Here is a 22585-nt window from a genome sequence, read left to right as displayed (position 1 = left end):
TCAACTTTTTTAATGTGAATATAAATATGTTAAATGAAATTTTAAAACATTTCTACCACCCCTAATAAAAATAGGCATCTTTTATTAAGTATCTCTTCTGTGACATTTACATTGAGAGATGCCAGTGGTAGAGGTAGCTTAGCATTCTTACAGGTTAGTCTTGAGAGCATTTAAAAACAAACAAAAGAGGGGCACCTGGGTGGCTCATTCAGTTGAGCATCCGACTTTGGGTCAGGTCATGATCTCACACATGTGAGTTCGAGCCCCGTGTTGGGCTCTGCGCTGATAGCTCAGAGCCTGGAGTCTGCTTTGGATTCTGCCTCCCTCTCTCTCTGCCCCTCTTCCACTTGCACTTTGTCTCTCTGTCTCTCTTTCTCTCTCTCTCTCAAAATAAATAAGCATAATAAAAAACTTTAGACAAACAAAAGAATAGAAAGTATCTGTGTTCACCTTACCTAGACTGAGCAATGCTTCCTGGAAATTTTAACCTTTTTTTTTTTAATCAGTGATACATATTTTTGTGTTTGTACTAACTTGCAGTGTGAATATATGTTACTGTGGATCATGATCAGTCAAAAGAGTGCAGGGAAACACAGAGAGTTAGGGGAAGTTGCCCCTATTTTACCCAGAAGGAAACTAAAGCCAAGAAGTTGATTGTCCACAGTCACATAGCTAGGACGGGGCTGCGCGGTTTTAAACCCTGGCCAGTTCACTGCAAAGCCCACTCACATAACCCCTGCATAAAGCTGTGGTCTAGAATATTTCCCTAAACAACTGTTTAGGGAACTTCAATAGAAACCCAAACATTTCTCTGTGTTTTTCTCTTACATTTATTCAAGTGAATACAGTTTTGTGGTGTTCTGTACTCCTATTAATATAGTTCTATTAATAATAGGACTATATTAATGTATTTCATATACAGCTTTCCATGTTGCTACAGGTTTCACATTTTTCTATGATGGTATTTCTTGAGTTAATAACATCATTTGCAAAATCAGTGCACTATTATTTGGCATTTAGATAACTTTCAATATTTTAATATTTTAAATGAACTGCAAATAGCTCCTTTAGGATCAAAGTCTGCATTTTCCACTTTAAAAAAAGTGTTTAATGTTTGTTTATTTTCGGGAGAGAGAAANAACTTTGAGATCATGACCTAAGCCGAAGTAGGACACTTAACCAACTGAGCCATCCAGGTGCCCCATATTTTTGCTTTTTAATGACACTTTTAGGATAATACCTCAGACTACCATTCGGTATAGAAAAGCATGGACATATTTGTAGTAGTTTCCTATAGTTGCTGTAACAAAATACCACAAAAAGCAGGGGGAGCTTAAAACAACAGAAGATGTGTCATCTCACGGTTTTGGAGGCCAGAAATTCAGCAATGAAGTTGTTGAAAGGCTTGGTTCCTCCTGGAGGCTCTGAGGGAGAACCCCTTCCCTGCCTCTTCCAGCTTCTGGTGGTTGCTGGTGGTCCTTGACGTTCCTTGGCTTATGTAGAAGACACCACTCGAGTCCCTGCCTCCTCCTTCACTGGCCTTCTCCCATTTAGCAATGTCTGTGTCCATTTCCCTCATTTTGTTAACATGAGTCACATTGGATTTAGAGCTCACCCTAATCCAGTAGGACCTCCACTGAACTTGATCACCTCTGCAAAGACCCTACTTCCAAATAGGGTCCCATTCACAGGTTCTGGATGGATATGTATTTTGGGGGGACACTCTTTGACCCAGCACAACATTTATGTCACTTATACTTTTTGTGCCACTGTGAAGCTGATTTTTGCCCTCTTTTGTTTTTTTTAAACTTAGCATTATGGAAAATTTCAAACACACATAAAAGTAGGCAGCTTACTCTTCTGAACTCCCTCATCATATATATTCATCAGTCTGCTTTCCTGAGTCACAGTGAATGCAAGAACAACACAAAAATAGCTCCTTGCAGTTTTTAATTCTTTTTTTTTTTTAATGTTTATTCATTTTTGAGAGAGAGAGAAAGAGAGAAAGAGTGGGCACAGGCAAGGGAGGAGCAGAGACAGGGAGACACAGAATCCAAAGCAGGCTCCAGACTCTGAGCTGACAGCACAGAGCCTGACGCGGGGCTCAAACTCATGGACCGCGAGATCATGACCTGAGCTGAAGTCGGATGCTCAACCAATTGAGCCACCCAGGCACCCCTGCATTGTTTAACTCTTAAAGCTGGATTTTTAAATTCTTTTAAATTCTTGGCCCATTTTATTCCCCAGTTTCTAGTTAATTGGATATGACAGGTTGTGCAGTTTTTCTTTTTCTTCTTGTCGGTGAAACTCCTTTCATTTCTTTTTCTAGGCTGTGCTGTGTTACAGGGCAGCCCAGTGGCTGGGACCCCCACTTACTGTGATGTGCTCAAAGAAGCCTGTAAATGTGACTTTGATGACTTTGTTGTCGTAGGTAAGGTTTGGAAACTCACCAGCTGAAGCTGATACTTCCCCCGCCCCCTCCACACACACATATTGACGTTCATCACATATGATATTGCATGATAGTGGCTTTCAGAGAAACTTCTCTCAAGATCCAATTGTGTCCCTGATTTAAAAAAAAAAAAAAAAGATGTTCTTCAGATGTCTTGATAATCAATCTGTCATCTCACTTGTAGAACTGAATGCAAAAGCAGATACTCATTATAGTCTGGTACCTGGCCCCTCAGTTATATTTTGGTGGAATTCCAGGTGAGTATATCCTGAAATCTGGCCTCTGGTCATTAGCTGTAACCTCATAATAGAAACCCAGAGAACCAGAAGTATGAAGATGCTGAATAGCTAGTTCTTTCTGAAATGTAGGGATCTATTTTTGTGTTCTTATAAAATTGGGTATGAACAAGCGAAACAGACAGAAAGACTTTAATACCCTTTCTTTTATTTGCTTGCAGAACTTGGTGAGTGTAACAATCTCACAGAAACCTGTGGATGCTCCTGCAGCTCCTCTAAGAGGTATGTGTCTTCCGCGTCCCCCTGCACCTAGGCCCCTGGGCCATTACCTCTGAAGCACTAGGAACGCCAAGCCTCTGACAGCTTGGACCAAGTTCAGCCAGTTCCAATGACAAGAATTAGTAATTAGCAATGAAACAATCACCATTCAAGTTTCTATAGAGCTTTCTATAGTTTTTATGTAATAGCATTTAAAAGACTGGTATATATTCTCCTTTTTTTTCCTTAATATGTATTTTTGAGAGACAGAGATAGAGCACCAGCGGGGGGAGGTGCAGAGAGAGAGAGAGACACAGAATCCAAAGCAGGCTCCAGGCTCCATGCTGTGAGCACAGAGCCCGATACAGGGCTCGAACTCATGAACCGCGAGATATGACCTGAGCTGAAGTTGGACACTTAACTGACTGAGCCACCCAAGTGCCCCTGGTATACATTCTCCTTGAATCAGGCTGGGTAGGGTTTTTAACCCCATTTTATAGATGTGGAAACTGAGGCTCAGACCCAGTGTGCCTCAGGACATTAATGCAGTTAAATAGCAGAGGTAGGACTTGAACTCAGGTCTTTGGACTCCAAATCCAGTGCTCTTTTTACCACATTTCCTCGTCTTGGTACTCAATAAATAAAAGCTGCTGTGTCAAGCACGGAGGAATTGCGTTGAGTAAGACATTCGATGGGTGTAGATGCATGGTCTTTTGTGTGACCCCTCTTCTGAGTTTTTAGAGCAGGAAGGAGAGTTGAAAACATTGAAAACCCTTAACATACTCTTTATGAGTATAGTTTTCCACTTTTTGCATCTTTTACCTTTCAGTATTATTTATGAACCAGACTTCAATTCTGCTGAGCGAATAGCCAAAGAGTTGTACCGAGTATTCCAGAAGTGCTGGATGTTGTCAGAAGTTAATCATCAGCTGGCAGGTTCTCCAAATGCAGCTGGCTCAATAGTAAGTACCAAAATTAGTTGGCCTTGAATCGAAAGTTCCTCAATTCTCATTTTGGCTGCCAATCACTTCAGACATGTATGCGTCTCCTTGTATGGTGGCCGGGTGTTGTGGGGGACACTTGAATTAAAGGATGGATCTGACATTTATGGAGTGTTTCTTGTACACCAGGGAATTCAGCATTGCACATTTTTCATTCTCCTATTAGGTAGGTGCCATTCTACCTAATATTCTACCTATTCTACCTATTAGGTAGGTGCCATTGTTCTGTTTATTTAAAGGGTTCGTTCCAGTGGCTCAGCAGGGCTGGTCAGTGGAAGGGCAGGGGTCATGCCCAACCTGTGGAACACAGTGCCCCCTGACAGCCTGCAGCCCCCTGGGGAGAGAACTTTGTGGCAAAGCTAAAATAGGGGTAGGGGGAAAAAAAGCACTCTGGGCGTGCAGAAGAGGCAGTGTTTATTTTATAGGGGGGCTTGGGAAGGCCAGTTGGAGATCTTAGAACTGGAGAAGGGTGGCAGGTAGAAATGTATGGAAAGACATTCTTGGTGTAGGGCAGCTGGAGCAAAAGTGACGGGTGTGTGTGCTGGGTTAGTTGAGCAGGGCGGCTTGGTGTGGTTGCATACCATGTGTTTGTGTGTATCTGTGCGCTGGGAAGGGCTGTCAGTCTTCCTGAGAAAGGAGGTTTGAAAGGTATGATCAAATTTGGGGGGACATAGAATGCTAATTTAACAAGTGTGCATTCATTATTTTTAAAATAATTTAAGTTTATTGAGTTATTTTTTTTAATTTTTAATGTTTTATTTATTTCTGAGAGAGAGAGAGAGAGACAGTGTGAGCAGGGGAGGGTCAGAGAGAGAGAGAGAGCACAGAATCTGAAGACAGTCTCCGGGCTCTGAGCTAGCTGTCAGCACAGAGCCCGACGCGGGGCTTGAACCCATGAACGTGAGATCATGACCTGAGCCAAAGCTGGACGTTCAACCGACTGAGCCACCCAGGCGCCCCTGAGTTATTTTGAGAGAGAGCATTCATATGTGTGCGTGCACGCCGGGGAGGAACAGACAGAGAGGGAGACACAGAATCTGAAGCAGGCTCCAGGCTCTGGGTGTCAGTACAGAGCCCAATGTGGGGCTTGATCTCACGAACCATGAAATCATGACCTGAGCCAAAGTCTGATGCTTTACCGACTGAGCCACCCAGGCACCCCAACAAGTGTGCATTTTAAATACTAATAGGAAACTTGAGTGGTTCAGAGGGGAGCCACTGGACATTTTTAAGCAGAGCAATGGTCTTAAAAGAGCTGGGGAAGTCTGACAACAGCTGGGTGTTCTGGTTGGTAGCATCTGTCAGCCTGTTGACTAAGAGGGGTTAAGGCTTCTGCACATAAAAGCATTCCAGGTCACAGTGACCTACTTCCAATAATTTGAAGTCTGGAAACAAATGAACTACTGAAAATACGAAGAAAAGTGACCTTAGCTACATGGTGTTTCAAGTAAGTCTGTACACGGCATTAGATACAGGGAGGGCTCCTTTACTTCAGTTGAAAGCAGTTTTTATTTTTCATGGCAAATTTTAAGTCTGGAAACACACATGAATGTTCTCTTTATTTCAGTTCCTGGAATATGCTTATTCAAGTTGCTCTGAAATCCTCTTCTGTGTTACGCAGGTTGTGAATGAAGAGCAGATCCGAAAAGACTTGGAATCCAGTGTGGATGTAGTTCAGGAGATTAACTTTAAGTCGAGGATCAGAGGAGCTGAAGACTGGGAGCCCCCTAGATTTCAAATCATATTCAATATTCACCCACCAGTCAAGTAAGTCCAGGTGCTGCTTGGGCCTCCAATCCAGGTAACAAAAGTCGTGATGGCTCCCGCCTCCTCGTGGAAGTAGGGGAAAGGGTAAAAATAACACAAGGGACAAAGGAAAATTTGTTTTAGGAACAGGAAAGTTGGGCATATTTTTCTGAGTTAGCATCTTAGCTCCCTTAGCATCTTAGCACCCTTTTTATCATGGGTTTTGGGGAGGACTCTGTAAGTTTGATAAATTGAGAATTTTACCATGTCCTTAATGATGTACGTTACATAGCAATTAAAAATTAAGTAGGTTTAAAGGGATATTTTTAAGTAGCTAATATTGAACCTTAAAAGCCATATACAGCTATTTATTTATTTGTTTATAAAAAGTTTGTTTATTTTATTTTGAGGGAGAGCGTGAGCAGGGAAGGGAGGGAGAGAGAGAATCCCAAGCAGGCCCCACACTGTCAGCATGGAGCTCGATGCAGGGCTTGAATCCATCGTGAGGTCATGACCTGAGCAGAAGCCAGGAGTTGGACTCTTAACTGACTGAACCACCCAGGTGCCCCAAAAATCAAATACAGTAATTTTAAAAGACATCTCCATTTACCAGTGAAATGTGAAATAAAAATCAATGGATACATTTTTTTTTTAAGTAGGGAAAATTTACTCTTGAGGAGAGCTCCTATAGTTGAGATAAGCAACAGAGTGCAACAGAGAACCAGAAATAGAAACATCCTGTTCTCTAAGAAGTAACATCATCCTAAAAGACAAAACAACCAAGATGATGCAAAAGAAAAAAGTAAATTTGTGTTTATAAATGTATATATATAAATGAAATGCATGACAATAAAGTAGTAGTTTTATTTGTTTCTGAGAGTATATGACATTATAGCCAAGGGTACATTAAAAAAATTTTTTTTAACATTTATTCAGTTTTGGGAGACAGAGTGCAAGCAGGGCAGGGCAGAGAGAGAGGGAGACACAGAATCGAAAAGTAGGCTCCAGGCTCGAACTCATGAACCATGAGATAATGAACTGAGCCACAGTCAGACGCTTAACTGACCCAGCCACCCAGGCGCCCCAACAAGGGGACATTTTTTTAACCAGTTACAGTATTTCCATTCTTCTTGGCTTGTATTTAATGTGGCACCCAAACTGCGTTGTAAAGAAGGGACTGGCAAAGGTTATTGCCTGTGCCCCATAGAAGTGCCTTCTAGGCTCTGTGTTACGTTTTCTTCTAAAAGAATGACAAGAAGGTGTTTGAGGCTGCTTGGGCAGAACAGCTCCTCCAGGCCTTGCGAGGGATCACTTTCCTTAGCAAGGGGTGACATCTCTCTAGGATTTCTCTACGTCCTCTCTAAGGGACCTGGGTAGGGTTCCGCACATTTTTACCACGGTCTTTTTTGCTGACCCCAAAGTGTAATAAAATTGTACAACTTTCTTCATATTTCCAAATCACGTGTGAAGTTGTGACCTCAGTAGTTCAATAGAAAACACTTCAGTAGACTCTCACCAGAAACATCTGATACTTTGTCTTCTATTACCTCTTTCTCCTCTGAATTTCTTTGGATCCATTTGTCAACTTCCCAAGTGCATTACTTCTTGGTATTTCATCTCCCTGAACTTTCTCCAGTGCATTATGTGTCTTAAATTCTGTCTGGCGAGGAACCCATGCATCACAGCGAGAAGTCTCTGAAAAGCCCATGGCGGAAGGCTTACTCACAATACTGACTTCTACTTTGGTGGTAGCTGGGGCTTTTAGAAGACCCAGTGATCTCAACTCTAGAATAGAAAACTCTATTGAATAATCCTATTTTTTTTCCAAATGAAAAATGACAAAATTAAGGCTCCAAGCCAAGAAAAGTACCATGATGTCCATTTCTTTTCCAATTGACAAGAAATGCTCCATTGTCCTTTTCTGAATTGTAACTGTTATCGTTTTCTCTACTCAGGAGGGAGCTCGTGGTAGCAGCCCAGAATTTTTTATGCGCTGGCTGTGGAACACCAATAGAAACTAGTAAGTATGGACAGTGCATTACCTGCTCAGTGTTCAGTGAGAGGGCAAAGAAGAGCAAGAACACATTGTTTTTGTGAGAGATGCACTTGATGAGAAGTTGTTATAAGAACTTCATGGTCTTGCCCTCTCTTCCATGAGGAAGCCATTGTAACCTATAAGGCTGCGCGGCGGGCCTGTTATCTCTCGGCCTCATCTCCTACAGCACGCAGCTCCTGCCCTGTGGCCTCCCTGCTGGTCCTTGAAGGAGGCGGGCTCACTGCTGACTTAGGGCTTTGCATTTGTGGTTTTCTCTCCTTAGAATGACATCCCTGTGGCCGGCTCCCTCACTTCCCTCACATTCAAAAGTTAATGAGGTTTTCTCTGGCTGCCCTGTTGGAAATGTCTGCCTTGCCACACTCCTGGCCACAAACATCCACATGGACACTCTGCATTACCCTTCCTTTTGGTTTTTATGCTAGTACTTATCTTCCTGAAGTGTTCTTTTAGAATTTACTGATTTTTCTTATCATTGTCTGTGTCCCTGTCTAGATTCTAAGTTCCATGGGGACAGACGTGTTGTCTGTTCTATTCATTGCTTTATCCCCTGCTTCTACAAGAGTACCTGGTACCTGATTGTTCCTTAAAAGAAACTTGTTGAATGACTGAATGGCCTATCAAGGAGCTAGCCAAACTCTTCTGAGAGGGTTTGAGGAGGTGGCTGGAGGGGATCGTTCCTGAGCTAGCCGAGGCCTAGAAGATGGAGCTTCCTCCAGTCAGAAATGCAAATTGTCCACTCAAGACTAGGAATCACTTGTTTTGCTTGCAAGTGTATCCATAGGTCTGACCTATGGAAGGCAGGGAAGAGGAGCTTTGCTGGAAAGCGTCTCCCGGCCTTTGATGGAAAGTATTGGAAAGAAAAAGACTTTGGGGACTTCCCCCTCAAGGAATAAAAATAGAAAACAGAAATGTTTCTGGGATTCCTTCTACCATATTGAATGTCGGCCGCCATTCTTCACAGTTATAACTAGTTTTAAGTGATTCACCCTCCCAGCTAGTTTAGCAGGGACTATGTCTGTTTGGTTAGCCACTGTATCCTGGTGCCTCAGTGTCTGCATGGTTGAGAGCATGAGTCAGAAACTATGAACACACCACTGTGATTCCACCAACTCTTTAAGTATTTCCCTAAGTTTGTCCATCTGGGGAGATGTATGCCTGCCCTGGTGACATAAACATGGTCTTTCTCTCACGGAGCCTGCTTACAGGAAGGTGTAGTCATCAGCAATGCTTGCAACGAAAGAGAAAGTCAAGAGCACTGTGGGATTTACAGCACAGGAACCGAATCTGGGCTTGCAGGGCTGGGAGTGAGAAGTTCCACAAGGAAGTGATGGTCCTCAGCATGTGTGTGTATGTGTCTGTTGGGAAGGGTTAGGGGTCACCATGAGCAAAGGGACTGCAGTGATGGCAGAGAAGTCCTGTGTGACTGGGGAGTAATAAGGAGAGGAGAGCACATGCTGTAGAGGTGCCCAGGGCACAAGACTTGATGCGTTTTCAGCCGTGTAGACAATTTTGGACTTTTCCTATGAGCTTCCTATATAGTTCTTAGGATACATTTTCACTCTTTATTTGAAGATATTTTTAGACTTACAGAAGAGTCGCACAAATGGTACAGGGAGATTCCGTACTCCCTCCACCCAGCTTTTCCCAATGTTAATATCTTATAAAAATCAGAGTATGATCATTGAAACCGAGAACTTAGCCTTGGTACAATTCTGTTAACTCAACCACAGACTTCATTCCGAGCTCACCAAAGACCTAGAATTGCACGTGGCATTTAGTTGTCAGGTCTCAGTCTCCTCCAATCTCATTTAAAAAGTAAATGGACAATGTGACATTTTATTCTTTAATACTTCAGCACGTTCTAAAAATAAGGGTGATGAACAGTTAGCACACCAAAGAAAGTTAATAACAACTCTCTAATAGTCGCTTATACCAATCCATGCTCATCTGTTGTTCTCAAGATGTCATTATAGCTAATTTTTCCACCCAAGTTCTAACCATGTTTCATACATTGCATTTAGCTATTATTTCTCTTTAGCTACCTTTACTCTAGAACTGCACTATCCAACATGGTGGCCACTAGCTCATGGAGCTATTTAAAATGTAATTTAAATTAATTAAAGTGTTTTTTTTTAAGTTTATTTATTTTGAGAGAGAGACAGAAAGAGAGAGAGAATCCGAAACAGGCTCCACACTGAGAGCCCAATATGGAGCTCGAACTCACAAACTGCAAGATCAAGAACCGAGCTGAAATCAAGAGTCAGTTGTTCAACTGATTAATTTTTTTTATTTAAAAAAATTTTTTAATGTTTTATTTATTTCTGAGAGAGAGAGAGGCAGCGTGAGCAGGGGAGGGTCAGAGAGAGAGGGAGACACAGAATCTGAAGCAGGCTCCAGGCTCTGAGCTAGCTGTCAGCACAGAGCCCAACGCAGGGCTTGAACCCACAGACTGTGAGATCATGACCTGAGCCAAAGTTGAACACGTAACTGACTGAACCACCCAGTTGTCCCACAGCCAATTAATTAAAGTTAAAAATCCAGGGGTGCCTTTGTGGCTCTGTTGGTTAAGCATCCGATTTCGGCTCAGGTCAGGATCTCACAGTTTGTGGGTTCGAGCCCTGTGTCAGGCTCTGTGATGACAGCTCAGAGCCTAGAGCCTGCTTCATATTCTGTGTGTGTGTGTCTCTCTCTCTGCCCCTCCCAACTCCTCTCTCTCTCTGTCTTTCTGTCTCTCTCTCAAAAATAAACATCAAAATAAAATAAATAAATAAATATTTTTTAAAATTTTTAAATAAATGAATGAATCAATCAATCAATAAAGTTAAGAACCGAGTTCCTCAAGCACACTGGCTACACTGCAAGTGGTCAGTAGCTTCGTGGGGCTAGCAGCTGGTATATTGGCTGGCACAGGCTTAGAACATTTCCATCCTCACAGAAAGTTCTGTGGGACACTGTTCTGGAATTTTTCTTCCTTATTTTTCTGTGACCTTTCCTTTTCCTCAGATGACAGCAATTCTGGGTCAGAGCAGAGTTTCTCAACCTCAGTACCACTGACTTTGTTGTCCGGGACTGTTCTGTGCATTGCAGGGCATCAAGTAGCACCACTCGATGCCACTAGTGGCTCTCCAATACAACAGCTGAAACTATCCCTAGATATCTCCAACTGTCCTTAGGGAGAAAAAAAATTACTCCTAGTCAGGAGGCATTGGTTTAGGATACGTTGTTTTGCTCTGTTTTAATGAAAGGACTGAAGAAACCAAAAGAGACAGACATAATTGATTCTGTGTTGATCGTTTAGTACTTAGTATATATTCAGTGAAATTTGATGAATGAGCAACTGGGTATTGAAATGTTCAGAAAGTAGATGTCAGGGAAAGATGAATTACGTCAGGAAAATGTATTATCTCCTTCTGTCCTCTTCTTCTTCCCATTTTGCTAAGTTTGATCAGAAATGTCGAGTGGAAGGGCCAGAGTATACCTCATTCTGCCCATTTTATATAAAATATATCAAGGCTCTGCCACAAGCAAAGCAATACTTATTACCCACCAAATCAGAAACCTTGATCCAGGGTGGGAAATAGACACAATGCAGAAGACTTCTTGAGATTTCAAATTTGAGAAGTTAGACATAAACATAATCCTTTAAGAAGTTGTTAACGATAATTTGTCAAATCTAGAGAGAGGTCTATATACATGTATTTATCATTGAACCTGAGTGTTTATGATTCCATATTTGTGAAACCATCTACTTGATAAAATCTGTGACCACAAAATCATGACTCGTGGTCATGCACAGATATGCACAGATATGCCCAAGTGCCAACAATCTGAGTTGCCCAATGCACATGTTTCCAGATGAAGGTGAAGGCGGTGATGCTCTTCCTTATTTTCTCTCTCGTACTGTAAACAAGGACTTCTTGTGGCTTATTTAGTCCCCTCCTTTTCTTTTTACACTCTGCATTTTTGTTGGTGATTTAGTTGTTTAAAACACCCCCCACTTGTAGTACTAAAGTGCTGTGTAGTGTTCCTAATCACAAGAAGGTTGTGATTTGCTTTATGGAAAATGTGCATGCATTAGATAAGCTTCATTCAGGCATGAGTCACCCTGCTGTTGGCTCTGAATTCAATGATATAAATCAACAATATATATATATATGTACATATATATATATTCAAGTTTATTTATTTTAAGAGAGAGCAAACATGTGCATGAGGAGGAGAGGGGCAAAGAGAGAGAGAGAGAGAGAAAATCCCAAGCAGACTCCACACTGTCAGCACAGAACCTGATGCAGGGGCTTGATTTCACAAACCTTGAGATCATGACTTTAGATGAAATCAAAAGTCAGACATTTAATCAACTGAGCTACCCAGGTGTCCCAACAAAATATATTAAGTATATTTTAATATTTATTTAAAGAGTGGGATACAGTGACCAAAATCTGGAGCTTCAGGCCAGATATGACTGGGAATCCCATCTCTGGCATGCAGCTTTACCTTCACTGTCTGTGCTCTCATCAGTGAAATAGGGAAAGAACTAGCCCTGCCTCTCTAAGTTTTGAGCGGAGAATGACATAGTGTATGTAAGACATTAACCAGTATATGACATGGAGTAAGTGTTCAATAAACGTGTGCTCCTGCAGTCACTGGGGCCTTATTCAGTTTTCTTTCTTTCTTTCTTGGAAATATATGTGCAGAACCATATAGGAATAGCCATGTACCTAACTCATTGAAAGCACACGGTGTATACATCATCTTTCAAACAACATTTCCTTAAGCTGTAAGTGGCCATGTTTGTTGTTGAAGCTCGTATAAGGAAACTAGATTTCACATCTGCAGTGTGCCAGGCTCTGCGGTGGCTGCCTTGCCACCCACGGTTTCACTTAATCTTCACAAAATGTATCATCAAATATTTCTATTATACCTTATGGTATTTTAATGACCAAAAAAACCCCATGAGTCAAATGATGAATGTAAATATCAACCGTAATCCTCTTAGACTCAAATGTTGAGGGAGGGACACACAGGAAGCCTAACTGAATTGTCTTCTTCCACCTGGTGGTAGGTACCCGAGTAGGTACTACATTTGTCTCTACACTTTTTGCTTGTCGCTCTGTTTTGCTAGAAACACATATTTCTGAGAGCAATGTGTGCTCATTTTACCAAATTAAAAAAAATGTAAAGAGCAAAACTCCTCCCCCCCAGAAGTATTCACTATTGGCTTTTTGGTAGGGACCCTCTTAGACTGCGTATGTGTATTTAAAAAAAAAAAAAGCAAGACCACATTATGCATATCTGCAACCAGGTGCCCACTGCCCACGGGCTAACATGTATTTCATTGGCTCTCTGGCATTTCATTGTGGAGTGCCCCATACTTCCTTAACTAGTTGCTTCTTAATGTGTATTTCGATTGCTACCCCTCCATTATAAATGTGCTGCACTGAACACCTTTCTATGTCTCCACGTGTACATGTTAGTATTGCTGTCTGGGATCACAGTAGTAGGATCCCTGCTACACACTGAAGAATTAACATGTATCACGGAAAGGTCCTAAAAAGTGGCCCTCCTGTCCGCCCTGTGAGTGCCCACCCCAGCACCCCAGCTGCTCTTGGATGTTCTGAATTTGTGACAGTCGGATGCAAAACCAAGGAGTTTGCTCTGCTAACACGCATGTCTTTGCCACCGAGATGGTTTCTCACGTCGTTCCTGGTCGTTTGCGTTCCATGGGTCTATGTATCGCCTGTTCTGTTCTTCGTGCATTCTTGTATTTTTTTCGTCACTGATTTATCCAGGAAGTTTTTTTGGGGTGTCACTTCCTAACTGTATGTATCATGCTTTCCAATTGGATGTTGCTAACTGTGTACATATCGTGCTTTACAGTTCACAGAGCACTTTTTGTTATGTGAGATATACTGGCATCTACTTCTGAGTTGCTTCTTGCAGCCTCAGGATGGTTTGCTCAAGAGATTTTGGCCCTCAGTCCACCTGCCAGAGGGAGGTTGAGTCTGGACTCCCACCAGACTTCACCCCTCGTGTTCTTTTGGCTACACTGCAGTTTACAATGCCCAACTTCCAAGTTCAGGAGTGTTTGGGGAGGTTTCTGTTTTTCTGACAGCTGTTTCCGTAAAGAAAAGCTCGTGAGCAGCTGTGATGCTCGGCCTCCAGTCCCCGCCATAGCTTTTCCAGGTGCTGCGAGGTGGAGTATGGTGTTCACAGCACAAACACAGCAGTCTTGAACCTGGGGTGGGAAGGGGAAGCAGGGGCTGGGGAGGGTATGTTGCCAGCCCAGGCGAGCTGCGCTCCCCTCCCATGTGCTCACCCTCCCCACCCTCCCGTGTGCCCTGCAGAGTTTGTGAAGCGGCTGCGGTACTGCGAATACCTGGGGAAATACTTCTGTGACTGCTGTCACTCCTACGCGGAGACCTGCATCCCTGCCCGGATCCTCGCCACGTGGGACTTCAGGAAGTACTACGTCAGCAATTTCTCCAAAAGGCTGCTGGACGGCATATGGCACCAGCCCGTTTTCAATTTGCTGAGCGTTGGCCGCAGCCTGTATGCCAAGGCCAAGGAGCTGGACAGAGTGAGGGTGAGCGGCCGCCTTTGCTGGGGAGGCAAGACCTGGGGTCCCTGGGGCAGCAGATGCCACATGGCGCTGTCTCAGGGGACCCACACAGACCCTCCAAGGGGCAGATTTACCACCAACAATTGGAGGTTCAGCTTCAGGGCCCTTCCTGATACCCTGTACCAAATTTTATATTTATGCATTGATTTGCATTTATAAGTAGCTTTTGAAATGTATTTATTATTTTAAAAATAGAATTATTTATATTTAAGGTATACAGCATGATAGTTTGATATATAAATACAAGAGAAATAATTACTGGTCAAGCTAATTAACCTATCCATCTCATCAGAGCCACGTTGTGTGTGTGTGTGTGTGTGTGTGTGTGTCTGTGGTGGGGGCACCTGAAATGTACTCTCTTAGCAAGTTTCCAGTATTCAGTACAGTTACGAGTAACTGTAATCATCATACCATATATTAGACCTCTAGACTTACTCATCCAACAGGACCCCCACTTTGTTCCCTTTGACCAACGTCTTCCCACTTGCCCCACCTCCCCGCCCCTGGTAGCTTCTGTCCAACAACTATCTGCTTCTGTGTATTTGACTTTTTAAGATTCCACATATAAGTAAGACCATGCAGCTTTTTTCTTTCTGTGTCCATCTTATTTCACTTAGCATACTGCCCTCCAGGCTCACCCGTGTGGTCACAAATAGCAGGATCTTCAGCTTTTATACATAGTTTTGTGTTCTCCACAAAGAGGGCCCCCAACGGTTGTGTGAGCTTCAGGCTCCACAAAACTTGGGTCCATCCTGGACCGTCTGTGGATATCAGGACTCAGTCATGAACCCTTGCTATATAGACTGTTTATATCAAAGTCTTGGTTTACAGAGTTGTAGCATTTCAAGGTTAGAAATAACATTTCAATTTAACTTCCGTGTTTTCTGTGTCATTTCTCACATTAACTTTTCCCCCTTTGGTGTCTTACATTAGGAAACCCGGGAGCAACTTTTTCATATCAAGAAGCTGTTGAAGACCTGCAGGTTTGCTGAAAGGTACTAGTGTTGGCTGGGACAGGCCAGGCCTGGGTCCGGGAGGGCTGGGCGCCTCCACAGACCAGCCAGTCCCCTGGGTGCCACCTGGCCCCAGCTCCCCCAGTCCGCAGGGCCCCTTAGCACAGCACCTACCTCGGGCCTCTCCTTGGTGTTGCAGACCCTGTTGCTAAAGTTTCTAAACCTTCTGGCTCACTTGTAGTGAATGTAATGTGTTAGAAGAATTGGCCAGTACAAGGGTGAAATAACTCTAGCCAGTGACATTATTATTGTTAGTTATTTTAAACTGTGATAAAATGCATGTAACCAAATATACCATCTCAACTGTTTTAAGTGTACAATTCAGTGGCACTAAGTACGTGCACATTCTTCTGCAACTGTCACTGCCATCCATCCACAGAACTTTTTTATCTTGCAAAACTGAAATTCTATATCCATTGAGCAGTAACTCTCTCTTCCCTCCCCCGTCCCCCCCACGCTGCCCCTCTAGCACCTGGCCACCACTCTACTTAATGTCTGTATGAAGTTGACGCCTCTAGGTACCTCATATTAGTATCTTTCCTTTTGTGACTGGCTTATTGCATTCAGCAGAACACCCTTGAGGTAACTAACACCTATGTTGTAGCATGTGTCAGAATTTCCTTCCTTTTTTAGGGCTGAAAAATATTCCATTGTATGCATCTGCCACATTTCGTTTATGCATTCATCACCAAAAACGTTGCTTTCACCTTCTAGCAAATACGAATAGTGCTGCTATGAGCATGGGTGTTATCAATGGCCTTTTAAAAAACCCCAGTAGAGAAGCATGTCAAACTGTCATTGGCTGAATAGTATTCTGTACAGTGATGTAGTGTTGATTTAAGTATTATTTGCTTATTGATAATATTGATATTATTATTCGTATTACTATAATGGATTTTAATATGTTAATATTAAAATAGATTTTAATATCTTTACAGATATTAAACCCAGTTGATTTTATTTTTATTATTATTTTTTAATGTTTTATTTATTTCTAGGAGAGAGAGAGAGAGAGAGACAGCGTGAGCAGGGGAGGGTCAGAGAGAGAGAGGGAGTCACAGACTGAAACAGGCTCCAGGCTCCAAGCTGGCAATCAGCACAGAGCCCGACGCGGGGCTCGAACCCACGAACCGCGAGATCATGACCTAAGCGAAAGTCGGACACTTAACCGACTAATCCACCCAGGCGCCCCAAACCCAGTTGATTTTAACACCTAATAGATATTTAGATAGATTTTTAATATCTTTTGTGATTAAAAAACTAGGTTTTAGCTGCATATCTCTGTACATCCATAAATATGCCCTTAGGATTAATTTCTAGAACTGGGATTTCTGGAAGCTGTGGCCATAGAGGTATAGGCATGAATTCCTTGACAGAGATAGAATTTTTTAAGTGGAAAAAGAGGTTGTTACTCAAAGGGTTAAGATTATTTGTTATATAGATGGGATCACAGTTTCTAAAAATCTGTTTTAAAGCTTCTTTCAGTTTCGGATCTTTTTTTTAATGATAATGTATTGCTTTTGAATTAAATTTCTTGGGGAGGAACATGGCTCCTGTAGTCATTTGGCCTTAAGCTCTACCTCATGGCATGGGATTTGCAGGTTAATTACTTCTTGGGCTCTCAGTTTTCTTGTCTGTAACATATTTTTATATGTTAACAATACCCACAATTATTACTGTCTACAAAAATTTCTTAAAAATTTCTTTTCTGTGCTTCAGATAAAAAATCAATAGGATTCATGCTAAGTTCAGAGAAAAAGCACAAACAGATTATGTATGTTAGACACATATGCGTGGTACCCTAAGGATGCAGAAAAGGTGTCTTAAGGGGTGGGTTGGGGTGGAGAAGAAGGCCACAAGGCTTCCTAAGCCTGAGCTTGAAGAGTGAGTTGAACTGAAGAAGAAGGGTCAGAGATCCCCCAGGAAGAGTAAGCAATGTAAGCCAGCGACCCCAGTCTGCATGGAGAATTCAACACAGTCTGCATTACTGCAGTGTCAAATCCAGGGTAGGCAGCAGCAGCTGGCTTGGGAATGCAGTGCATGATAATGCCACTAACTGATTTAGGGAATTCAAGAAATCAGTAGGGGTTGGAGAAAGTTATGTTCAGTTTTGAATGTCCTTGGGACACACAGGGGGCTGTGATCAGCTCACAGTTGGATGTTTGAGTCTTAAGCTCCGTGCTGGACTCATGGTTGAGAGGAGTCCCACACCTGCCCGTGAGCGTGATTCTCTTGCTGGCTGGGACAACAGTCCGCCTGCTGATGGTTGAAATTGAGCTGAAACGAACAAGGTAGTCCTTTTATTCTCAGTACAGATTTTTAAGCCTTGAAAATAGATCTGCAGTTGTCCTTTGCTCAGTGTATACATGGGCAGGCTGCAAGAGACATGTTTATCTGCTGGTCCAGCTTTTTGAAATCAGCTTTTATAGAATTTTAAGTTCCTGGCTTCTAAACAAATTTGGAAAAGGTAAGGTGGTGAGTAAGGTTAACTTGCTCTTGGTTTTTTTTTTAATTGAGTTAAAAAAATGAAGTGTGAGTGCCAGAAAAAACAACGGCCTGCTCCCCCCCACCCCTTTGTGTCCCAGCCTCTGTGTGGGTGGGTGCCTGAATTGCTCTTTGTTTCCTCTCTGGCAGTGCATTAAAGGAGTTTGAGCAGGTGCCGAGGCACTTGACTAATGAGCTCCACCTGTTCTCCCTGGACGATCTGGTCAGGGTCAAGAAAAAGCTGCTGGTGCCGTTACTCAAGGACATTCTAAAATCTTCCCTCGCACATGTGGACGGCTGTGAGGTAAGGATTCACCTGGCACTGGTGTGTCCCCAAGCTGTCCCTTACACATCAGGACCTGTGACGGCTGTTCTACACGTCACTCCGTTTAACCCCACAAACCCTGAGGGAAGTGCTGGGAGTACTATTCCCAGATGAGAGACAAGGTTCAGAGCAACTCAGTCACAGCCAAGATCATCCTGCTGGCGGTGACAGGGCTAGGATGCAAGCCTGAGCCAAGTGACTTCCAGAGTAACCAGACTAGAGGAGGGAAGAGATAAGAAGGAGAAAAGGGAGAATATATCTAAATAACAGGAATTGTCCTAGAATTAACACAGGCAATGCCACAGCGCTGGTCTGGAGAAGGCGGCGGTGTCCCTCTGCTCCTCTCCCGGCTCCAGCTGACTCACAGTTCCCGGCGCGGAGGGGCATGGTTTGGGGTAGGTGGTCCGGCCTCCACTGTAGGCCCCGTCTTACCGGTGGTGGAGAGAAAAATGGCGACACCCCCAGTGTCTTCTCCAAGGACTGGTGGACTCAGTTTCAGCATCTTACCGTGTACCGTGCCGCGGGAGTAGACGGGGCGGTCTTTCACCATCCCCTGACTCCTGAGCCCCTGAGCTTGGCTGGGATTTAAACTCGGACACCTGCCGCCTGGCACTGGGGAAGCGCCTTCCAATGCCTCCCCAAATGTGGTGCTGGTTTTGCCCTATCCCGCAGTACTTCAGGGGAGGGGGCCAGTTTCTCCTGCTGCGGACTGTCCCTGACCTACCACCGGACCCAAAGGTGGCTCCCCTCCCCCCCCAGGTGCGTGAACAGGGCAGCCAGCCCAGTCCGAAGAAAGCCCGGCAGGTAGAGCTGGGTTCCTTCTCCATCCCGTGGGAGGCTTTTCTCTTGTCCAGATACAGTCATAGGCTTCCCCAGCTGCTCTTTCTCTTCCCTTTGTCTCTCCACAGAAGGGGATCCCTCCCCTCCATGCCCACGTGGCTCCCCCAGTTCACAGTCACCCACCTATGGGCTGTTAGGTTGTCCCAGTTCCTCTCTGGTAGACTCAGTCTCTTTCCCTTCCAGATTCTTGGGGTTCACAGCCCTTTGGCTTCAGTCCTTTTTTGTTTGAGAGACGTGGGAATCACAGATCCCCCTACTTCTCCACCATGTTGACCCCTCTCCTTCCTAGGGTGCCAGGCCCTGCTTGGGGCCTTTCTTGACTCAGGTCTGCCCTGACCTGCCAAGTACAGCTATGTGGACCGGACTCCAGTCGAACAAGAGCTGTGTCCACATGAGCTCAAGAATTGTAGTGCAGCCCTCAGAAACAAAAGCAGATCATTTAAAAGCACACATGTAAAATCATGACCTTTCCCTGGTGCCTCAAACTATCTTGATGTGAAATTTCTCCATGCAAAACACAAAGACACGTGTTCTGTTAGAATCTGTTTACTGTAGCGTCAGATAGCCTCATGCTCCTTCTAGAGGCTGGAATGACAGACACTTAAAAACTGATGTAAAAGTTCTGTAAAAGCAGTAACTTGGCTTCTCTATCAAAAGAAAGATTGCCAATGAGGATTTTAACTTTTTGGCCCCTTCTCTTACAGCTGTGCCAAGGGAAGGGCTTCATTTGTGAATTTTGCCAGAGTGCAGCTGTCATCTTCCCATTTCAGACCGAAACATGTCGAAGATGTTCAGGTATCTTAATAGCTTCATAATGTAAGCTTCATAATGGCTTAATAACTGAAACACAAAATTAACTTAATGGCAATTTAATTTTAGCACTGTGTTGTTTAAACTATATGATGCTGGTATGTGCTTATGTGTTGGAAGGTAGCTAATGGAATTTTGGGTGTACGGAGAGGAGTATATGGGTGGTCAGGGATGAAGGGAGAGGTCTTCCTGGACAGTGTTTGGAGAGAAGAGTGGTTCCTCTTTGGCCCGTGTCCCACTTCTTTTACATCAGGGCAAGCCACAGCCACTGCCCGGTTATGTGGTTGGATCAAAATCAGGCCTAAGGCTGAGGTGCCGTCTCTGGCTTCTGCCCTCCCCTGGCAGATTGTATAGTTGTTAAGGAGACGATGTAGCCCAGAAGACCTGTTGCATTTGCCTGGCTCTTTACAGAGAGATTTTTAGACCTTGTTTTACGTATGTGTTAATGCTCAAGGAAGTCCCATGATCTCTAAACTGTTTCATGGGAGCCATCTGGTAATGCATTCTGCCTTTACTCTTGATAAGAGCCGTTCCTCCTCTTTGACCACTCCAGCGCCGTCTCCCTGAACCCGTTCCACGATATCGTTAGGCTGTATCGCAGGAGAGGCTCCCCAGCAGAGAAACTCCAAGGCATAGAAACTCCAACAGAAAGCTCACTGGGGCGTGTTCTCAGGCTCACTCCCTGTGGGGGTGTGAAGTCACAGGGCCTGGCAGAGGGAGAAGTTGAGCTGGGGTATGGTAACCACGAAGGCTCAGCACATCTCAGGGTGCTCCCGAGCACGATGGCCTTCACTATTGTCACATAGCCCGTCAGGGACCAGCCAAGCCTTTAAACCCAGGGCTGACCAGTCACTGGATGCAGGCCAGTGCCAGCAAGTGGAGATGAAATTGAGGGAGGCAGCTCTCTTCAGTTAGGGCTACTTCCAGTGAGGGCCGCCTCCTGGGCTGTCAGTGGCTGGGGGAATGGTCCTTTACCAGATGTGGGGACACTATAGCATCCACTATGTGAGGCTCTCTCAGCATCATGTTGGTGACTTAGCGGGGACTTCATAATCCCTCAGTTTCAACCTGCCTCATTTCTTGTCGGATGACTCTGGATTCAGACCACCTCTCTCCCCAGGGTGGGGATGAGCATCTGTACATATGTGAGCAAGCAAAACAGCTCATTTGCTGATAGCTGTCCCCTCTGCTCGTAGGGTGCAGAGCCTGCTTTCACAAGCGGTGTTTTCAGTCGTCCGGGTGCCCCCGCTGTGCGAGGATCACAGCTAGGAGAAGACTTTTGGAAAGTTTACCCTCTGTGGCATCATGATTCTCCGAGTACTGTGGAAAAGACTCTTCAACACGCCTGATAACACCCATTTGCATCTGTTATTGATAATGTCGTTTTAGATTTTGAGTATATTAAGAAAAGAATGGCCAATATTCTTTTTATTACCTATATTTAATGTTTTCAAAAGAATGCAGTTGTTTGTTATTAAGCATAGATTTGTTACTGGTGGTTTTGTTTACACACATTCAGTGTTTTTGCTGCTACTGTTTTTTTTTTAAAGAGTTTTTTGGATACTTCTTAAATTGTATTTGACTGGTTGTATATAGTTGATATCGGAACCTATTTTTTTATGAATTATAACTGACAAGACAAATTACTCCATTCCTCTTCTTGTAAAGCTTGTTTTGTGAAATGGATTGGTACTTTGAATGAACAAAAGTACAACCAACGATCTATTTGCTCTCAAGTTTTTTTCTGCCTTAACTGCCATTTTGTAACTGTATCAGTATTACAGACATTACTTTTTCCAGGGTTCCTATAGAGAGTGTATGTTACTTCTGCGGTTATATCTGTTTCAAGATGAACTTGAGTTGCTTAGCCGTGCCTGGAGGCGCCATTTAACACAGTCACCTCTACGTGGTGCTCTCAGAAGCCCACACCTTTGTCATCTCTCTTCCACACACTAAGTCAAGGGATGCATGGATGCATAGAGCTTCCTCCCTGCCCTTTAGGATTCTGTCTCATAGATATAACACTGAACATAAAGTGTTTGCAGACTTAAATTGTGGGACAATACTGTTAATGAGCAATGTGATTCTAGTAATAACATTAAAATCATAGACATCAACTTAAAAGGTTAGGGGGATCACTATGCTTTCTTGAGACGTGTGAGTCTGTTTTTTTCTTCTGCCTCCTACATTCTTTCTCCTACTTGAGAAGGGCCCTTGGCCTGGGTCCCTTCCTGGAACATCTTTAGTCTGGAGCATGGGTGTCATATACCCCAGGGCTCACATGCCCTATTCAGATGAACTTCTGAAAGTACAGGTAGGCAGTAGATAGGTACTGGTCCTCTCCTAACCCCATCCAGTTTGTGCGTGTGCGTGTGTGTGTGTGCGTGTGTGTGTGTGTGTGTGTGAGTCAGTCAGTGGGATAATATTGAGCACATGAAAGAAATGAGTGTCTCTCATCAATCTGGTATCTTCCCATATGATCACTTGTTTTCCCATCCCAGATGCATCCAGAGCTGTGCTCCCACTCATTATTTAAGGCAAGTTTCTTTTAAATAGAAACTTAGGTCCATGCGATAAGATAAACAAGGTCAAATTTAAAGCAGTGTTTTATTCTTGCCCATAGCTTCTATTCCCTCTCCGGAATCAAGGATCAGAGTGGTATGTTAATATCACCTGTCTATGAGACTCGTGTCAATATCTTCATTCCACAAGTAAGGAAACAGGCTGAGTGAAGAGAAACAACTC

General features: G+C 43.6%; 1 protein-coding gene across 2 annotated transcripts in view; it reads left to right on the top strand.

Annotated features, from left to right (window-relative positions):
* RUBCNL (rubicon like autophagy enhancer) overlaps positions 1 to 21563 on the top strand; it is a 44293-nt gene extending 22730 nt beyond the window's left edge. For both annotated transcript variants that reach the window (XM_077778751.1, XM_077778750.1), the window contains exons 5-14: positions 2330 to 2431; positions 2910 to 2970; positions 3776 to 3908; positions 5569 to 5714; positions 7649 to 7713; positions 14094 to 14332; positions 15302 to 15363; positions 18016 to 18169; positions 19735 to 19825; positions 21037 to 21563. In XM_077778751.1, the coding sequence (XP_077634877.1) occupies positions 2330 to 2431; positions 2910 to 2970; positions 3776 to 3908; positions 5569 to 5714; positions 7649 to 7713; positions 14094 to 14332; positions 15302 to 15363; positions 18016 to 18169; positions 19735 to 19825; positions 21037 to 21149 (1166 nt within the window). In that variant the 3' untranslated portion in view covers positions 21150 to 21563. The remainder of the gene's footprint in view (positions 1 to 2329; positions 2432 to 2909; positions 2971 to 3775; positions 3909 to 5568; positions 5715 to 7648; positions 7714 to 14093; positions 14333 to 15301; positions 15364 to 18015; positions 18170 to 19734; positions 19826 to 21036) is intronic.
* Positions 21564 to 22585: the final 1022 nt, after the last annotated feature.

This window comes from Crocuta crocuta, unplaced genomic scaffold, assembly GCF_008692635.1.
Source record: "Crocuta crocuta isolate KB4526 unplaced genomic scaffold, BGI_CrCroc_1.0 scaffold586, whole genome shotgun sequence".
NCBI lineage: Eukaryota > Metazoa > Chordata > Mammalia > Carnivora > Hyaenidae > Crocuta > Crocuta crocuta.
Note: the sequence above shows the minus strand (reverse complement) of the source record. Positions and strands in the feature narration are given on the sequence as shown.